We start from the raw sequence: 7,500 nt of genomic DNA, 5'->3' as shown, positions 1-7,500 counted from the left end.
TCTTGTATATAGGGGGCAGTATTATAGTAGTTATATTCTTGTACATAGGAGCAGTATTATAGTAGTTATATTCTTGAGTATTATAGTAGTTATATTCTTGTATATAGGAGCAGTATTATAGTAGTTATATTCTTGTATATAGGGGGCAGTATTATAGTAGTTATATTCTTGTATATAGGAGAAGTATTATAGTAGTTATATTCTTGTATATAGGGGCAGTATTATAGTAGTTATATTCTTGTATATAGGGGGCAGTATTATGGTAGTTATGTTCTTGTATATAGGAGCAGTATTATAGTAGTTATATTCTTGTATATAGGAGCAGTATTATAGTAGTTATATTCTTGTATATAGGAGCAGTATTATAGTAGTTATATTCTTGTATATAGGAGCAGTATTATAGTAGTTATATTCTTGTACATAGGAGCAGTATTTTAGTAGAGACAGGTAAAGTATTTGCTTATAAAAGGGCTCAATAGATTAGTAAAGTAACAGTAGTTGTCACTTATGACATTTATTATTATTATTTGAAGAGCTAGAATGATATTTGCTATACAATCACTTATTTTAAAGGAAAATAAACTATGGGATAAAGTTAAACTATAAATGAGCATCAAGGTGACAGCTTCATTGATAACTTTGTATTTATTCACACCCATACGTCTTCCTGTGCTGCAATTGTAAGGTGCATCAGGAGCATCTACATATTCATGTATGGGATCGGAAGCAACACCCTCCCGGTGCAGCCTATAGGAGGTTACAATCGCTGTCGGTTCAGGATGTGATAATGTTTCCACTCTACTGAACTTGTGATTTGCTCATTTTGTTCTTGCGCTAAATATCCAGCAGTCTATCAGGTTCTCATCAATTGTCTTGCGTCTCAAATACAACAATGTGGAGGTCATTAGGACCCTGAAGAGGACTGAAATTCACTCAGGATTAATGTGGATAAAGATAACAGAGGGAAATTTGACACATTTTATCTTATTATTATTTTTTTGGATTTGTTTTTTAATGTCTTAGAAAAAAATAATTCTATTTATTTAGTTAATATATTTTATGTTCTGTTTTAACTTGGAGGATTAAACCATCAAGATCTAGTAGTACCGTCTATATCCACTGGGGGTGCTATAACCAGAAGGTACTTTCCATACCTACTAGATTCTTGAGGTCTCATTGTGTAGGGATCCCAGTCATGATGACTTTATTCTGTATGCCTCATATGGATTTCCCTCAGTGTTTCCAAACCAGGGTGCCTCCAGCTGTTGCAAAACTACAACTCCCAGCATGCCCGGACAGCCAACGGCTCTCCGGGCATGCTGGGAGTTGTAGTTTTGCAACAGCTGGAGGCACCCTGGTTGGGAAACACTTCCATAGAGGGAAGTGCCCCTCCAGCGGCTTGTATTGAACCAAAGTCTCCCATCTATACCAGTTCCTGACACCTTAGTGCTTAATGTGTCAGAGCAAGAGGTCAGTCCTGGGTCAGCTGACTTCCTGTGAACTACAGGATGACATCATCACCTATTGGATCCCTCCTGCTATAACTATGTGATCAGCATATATATATTAGTTATACACCCCTCCCCCAGCTCTATCTGTATACTGTTGCTATCCCTATGGGATCAGTGTGTATAGTAGTTTTACACTTCTCCAGCTCTGTCTGTATACTGCTGCTATCTCTATGGGATCCGGATATATATAGTAATTATACACATCCCCCCAGCTCTATCTGTATACTGCTGCTATCACTATGGGATCAGTATATATATAGTAGTTATACACTTCTCCAGCTCTATCTTTATACTGCTTCTATCTCTATGGGATCAGGATATATATAGTAGTTATAAACCTACCCTCCATCTGTATACTGCTGCTATCTTTATGGGATCAGGATATCTAGTAGTTAAACACCTCCCCTCCAGCTCTATCTGTATATTGCTGATGTTATCTCTATAGTAGTGGTCTCCAACCTGCAGACCTCCAGATATTGCAAAACTACAACTCTCAGCATGACCGGACAGACAACGGCTGTCCGGGCATGCTGGGAGTTGTAGTTTTGCAACATCTGGAGGTGCGCAGGACAGGTTGAAGACCACTGCTCTATAGGATCAGGATATATAGTAGTAATACACCTCCTCTCCATCTCTGTCTGTATACTGATCCTATCACTTTGGATTAAGGATATATAGTAGTTATAAACCGCCCCTCCCGCTCTATCTGTATACTGCTGCTATCAATATGGCATCAGGATATACAGTACTTATACACCTACCCTCCAGCTCTATCTGTATACTGCTGCTGCTACCTCTATGGCATCAGGATATATAATAGTTATACACCTCTTCTCCATCTCTATCTGTATACTGCTGCTCCTATCACTTTGGATTAAGGATATATAGTAGTTATAAACCGCCCCTCCCGCTCTATCTGTATACTGCTGCTATCAATATGGCATCAGGATATACAGTACTTATACACCTACCCTCCAGCTCTATCTGTATACTGCTGATATCTATATGGCATCAGGATATACAGTACTTATACACCTACCCTCCAGCTCTATCTGTATACTGCTACCTCTATGGCATCAGGATATATAATAGTTATACACCTCTTCTCCATCTCTATCTGTATACTGCTCCGATCTCTTTGGATTAAGGATATATAGTAGTTCTAAACCGCCCCTCCCGCTCTATCTGTATACTGCTGCTATCAATATGGCATCAGGATATACAGTACTTATACACCTACCCTCCAGCTCTATCTGTATACTGCTGATATCTATATGGCATCAGGATATACAGTACTTATACACCTACCCTCCAGCTCTATCTGTATACTGCTACCTCTATGGCATCAGGATATATAATAGTTATACACCTCTTCTCCATCTCTATCTGTATACTGCTCCGATCTCTTTGGATTAAGGATATATAGTAGTTCTAAACCGCCCCTCCCGCTCTATCTATATGGCATCAGGATATACAGTACTTATACACCTACCCTCCCGCTCTATCTATATGACATCAGGATATACAGTACTTATACATCTACCCTCCAGCTCTATCTGTATACTGCTGCTATCTATACGGCATCAGGATATACAGTACTTATACACCTACCCTCTAGCTCTATCTGTATACTGCTGCTATCTATATGGCATCAGGATATACAGTACTTATACACCTACCCTCCAGCTCTATCTGTATACTGCTGCTATCTATATGGCTACAGGATATACAGTACTTATACACCTACCCTCCAGCTCTATCTGTATACTGCTGCTATCTATACGGCATCAGGATATACAGTACTTATACACCTACCCTCTAGCTCTATCTGTATACTACTGCTATCTATATGGCATCAGGATATACAGTACTTATACACCTACCCTCCAGCTCTATCTGTATACTACTGCTAACTCTATGGCATCAGGATATATAGTAGTTATATTATACTTGGGCTGTGTTCGCACTACAGTCAGAGGACTGTTCAGACCCTGTGCTAGTAGGTCCATCAGATTTGACGGGTAAAGTAACCCGGCGTGCAGCACTATTCTTCCTGTCAAAATTGAGGACACTATGAAGAAACCTACTGAATCACATTATAAGTCCATGGAGTCCATTGGACCCTGTTGGTGCCCATAGTTTGACAGATGTGGCACCAGGAAATCATGGAAACTTATGGAGACTTATCTGCAGTATTGTACAAACTGACTCCGGCTCTGCTACATCGGAAACATGAGGTGCACCAAATGAAATCTTCAGTTTTGCATCAACTGCATTGTGAGCGGCTGTTCTCCAGGACAACCCCTGGCGGAGACTTCTGTCCCCCACATTTCACCTAGTGACAACTTCAGCTCTGCTTCATCTGCATTGTGCATTGCATCAAATGACAACCTCAGCTCTGATAGATCCGTATTATTGAGTTGTGCGCCAAAGGCCAAACTCTAGTCTGCTATCTCCATATTGCAAATTGTGCCAAATGACAACTTCAGCTATATATTCTTAATCCAAAGAGATAGCAGCAGTACACAGATAGAGATGGAGAGGAGGTGTATAACTACTATATATCCTGATCCCATAGAGATGGCAGCAGTATACAGATAGAGCTGGAGGGAAGGTGTATAACTACTATATATACTGATCCCATAGAGATGGCAGCAGTATACAGATAGAGCTGGAGGGGAGGTGTATAACTACTATGTATCCTGATCCCATAGAGATGGCAGCAGTATACAGATAGAGCTGGAGGAGAAGTGTATAACTACTATATATACTGATCCCATAGAGATGGCAGCAATATACAGATGGAGCTGGAGGGAAGGTGTTTAACTACTAGATATCCTGATCCCATAGAGATGGCAGCAGTATACAGATAGAGCTGGAGGAGAAGTGTATAACTATTATATATACTGATCCCATAGAGATGGCAGCAGTATACAGATAGAGCTGGAGGGGAGGTGTATAACTACTATGTATCCTGATCCCATAGAGATGGCAGCAGTATACAGATAGAGCTGGAGGAGAAGTGTATAACTACTATATATACTGATCCCATAGAGATGGCAGCAATATACAGATGGAGCTGGAGGGAAGGTGTTTAACTACTAGATATCCTGATCCCATAGAGATGGCAGCAGTATACAGATAGAGCTGGAGGAGAAGTGTATAACTATTATATATACTGATCCCATAGAGATGGCAGCAGTATACAGATAGAGCTGGAGAGGAGATGTATAACTACTATGTATCCTGATCCCTTAGAGATAGCAGCAGTATACAGATAGAGCTGGAGGGGAGGTGTATAACTACCATGTATCCTGATCCCATAGAGATGGCAGCAGCAATATACAGATAGAGCTGGAGGGAAGGTGTTTAACTACTAGATATCCTGAACCCATAAGGATCCCATAAAGATAGCAGTATACAGATGGAGGGTAGGTGTGTAGGTGTATAACTACTATATATATATATATATATATATATATATATATATATATATATATATATCCTGATCCCATAGAGATAGCAGTGGTATACAGATAGAGCTGGAGGAGAAGTGTATAACAACTATATATACTGATCCCATAGAGATAGCAGCGTTATACAGATAGAGTTGGAGGGAAGGTGTTTAACTACTAGATATCCTGATCCCATAAGGATCCCATAAAGATAGCAGCACTATACAGATGGAGGGTAGGTGTATAACTACTATATGTATATATATATATATATATATATATATATATATATATCTCCTGATCCCGTAGAGATAGCAGATGTATATATATATATATATATATATACATACATATATCCGGATCCCACAGAGATAGCAGTGGTATACAGATAGAGCTGGAGGAGGAGTGTATAACTACTATATATACTGATCCCATAGGGGGAGCAGCAGTATACAGATAGAGCTATGTGTGTGTGTAGGGGGGGGGGGTATAACTACTATATATATATATATATATATATATATATATCCTGATCACATAGTTATAGCAGGGGGGATCTAATAGGTGATGATGTCATCCTGTAGTTCACAGGAAGTCAGCTGACCCAGGACTGACCTCTTACTCTGACACATTAAGCACTAAGATGTCAGGAACTGGAATAGATGGGAGACATTGGTTCAATACAAGCCGCTGGAGGGGCACTTCCCTCTATGGCAGTGTTTCCCAACCAGGGTGCCTCCAGCTGTTGCAAAACTACAACTCCCAGCATGCCCGGACAGCCGTTGGCTGTCCGGGCATGCTGGGAGTTGTAGTTTTGCAACAGCTGGAGGCACCCTGATTGGGAAGCACTGCTCTATGCGACTGTCATTGGGAACCAGATGTAGCAGATTCAGCTCTACTACACCTGACAAGCTCAGCTCAGCCACACAGGTAGGAACCATAAAGTGTGCAGTGAAGAACCACAAGGACTTTGTCCCGGTTGCGTAAGCCTTGGCGTTATTACAGTAATTCATCGCTCGGCATCTAAGATTAATGTGAAATTAAAAACAACAACCACAACCCCGGCAATAAAAGAAAGTGAACCCTCTCTATATCCACTGCAACATTAGTTAGTAAATAAGTCACGGTTGTCAAGAGGAAAGCATCAGCAAGGATATTAAAGGAGGAGTCCGGCCGAAATATCCACCGGCGCGGCCACAACAAAGCCGAAATAAACAACGTAATAAACACGGGTTGAGAGGAGTTTTATCGGTGAACGGAGGAAGAAGGTCAGAACATCCCGGAAACAAGTGTTCTCTAACTTGACCTTCTCTACCTGTGGCAAAACTACAACTCCCATCAGGCTGTCAGGACATGATAGTAGTCGTAGTTTTAAAACAGCTGCGAACCAAGAGTCCGTCCCACCATCAGTCCTTGCACCAGGTCATACAGACTGCAGAAAATATTACAACTTAAAGGGGTATTCCAGGAAAAAACTTATTTATTTATTTATTTATTTTTTATCAACTGGCTCCAGAAAGTTAAACAGATTTGTAAATTACTTCTATTAAAAAACGTAATCCTTTCAGTAATTATCAGCTGCTAAAGTTGAGTTGTTCTTTTCTGTCTGGCAACAGTGCTCTCTGCTGACATCTCTGCTTGTCTCGGGAACTGCACAGAGTAGAAGAGGTTTACTATGGGGATTTGCTTCTAAACTGGGCGGTTCCCGAGACAGGTGTCATCAGAGAGGACTTAGACAGAAAAGAACAACTCAACTTCAGCAGCTCATAAGTACTGAAAGGATTAAGATTTTTTTTAATAGAAGTAATTTACATATCTGTTTAACTTTCTGGAGCCAGTTGATATATATTAAAAAAAGGAGCGGTGAGGATCGGAGAAATGGAGGAGGAGTGGAGATCGAAGAGTAACGAAGGAGTGGGGAGGGGGCGGCAAGGATCGGAGTAATGGAGGAGCAATGAGGGGCGGCACTTACCGTTATCAGCCTGGTAGTCAGGAACAAACTGCTCATCGTTGTCCGGCACCTGAGCTGTGAGAATAGAAGAGAGAAGAAAGTTATAAAAGAAATAACAAAACAATAACAGCGAGAAAGTACAGAACCTGCAAGTGAATGAAAACTGCATATGAGATAGATAGATATGAGATAGATAGATATGAGATAGATAGATAGATATGAGATAGATAGATAGATAGATAGATAGATAGATATGAGATAGATATGAGATAGATAGATAGATAGATAGATATGAGATAGATAGATAGATATGAGATAGATAGATAGATATGAGATAGATATGAGATAGATAGATAGATAGATAGATATGAGATAGATAGATAGATATGAGATAGATAGATAGATAGATAGATAGATATGAGATAGATATGAGATAGATAGATAGATAGATAGATATGAGATAGATAGATAGATATGAGATAGATAGATAGATATGAGATAGATAGATAGATATGAGATAGATAGATAGATATGAGATAGATAGATATGAGATAGATATGTGATAGATATGAGATAGATATGT

The 7,500-nt window shown here is 39.8% G+C and overlaps 1 protein-coding gene across 3 annotated transcripts in view; it reads right to left on the bottom strand.

Annotated features, from left to right (window-relative positions):
* Positions 1-7,500, bottom strand: part of ETV1 (ETS variant transcription factor 1) — a 95,825-nt gene that overhangs the window by 57,756 nt on the left and 30,569 nt on the right. For all 3 annotated transcript variants that reach the window (XM_056518909.1, XM_056518911.1, XM_056518910.1), the window contains one exon: positions 6,939-6,992. In XM_056518909.1, coding sequence (XP_056374884.1) covers positions 6,939-6,992 — 54 coding nt within the window. The remainder of the gene's footprint in view (positions 1-6,938; positions 6,993-7,500) is intronic.

The sequence above is a fragment of the Hyla sarda genome, chromosome 5, assembly GCF_029499605.1.
Source record: "Hyla sarda isolate aHylSar1 chromosome 5, aHylSar1.hap1, whole genome shotgun sequence".
Taxonomy (NCBI): domain Eukaryota; kingdom Metazoa; phylum Chordata; class Amphibia; order Anura; family Hylidae; genus Hyla; species Hyla sarda.
Note: the sequence above shows the minus strand (reverse complement) of the source record. Positions and strands in the feature narration are given on the sequence as shown.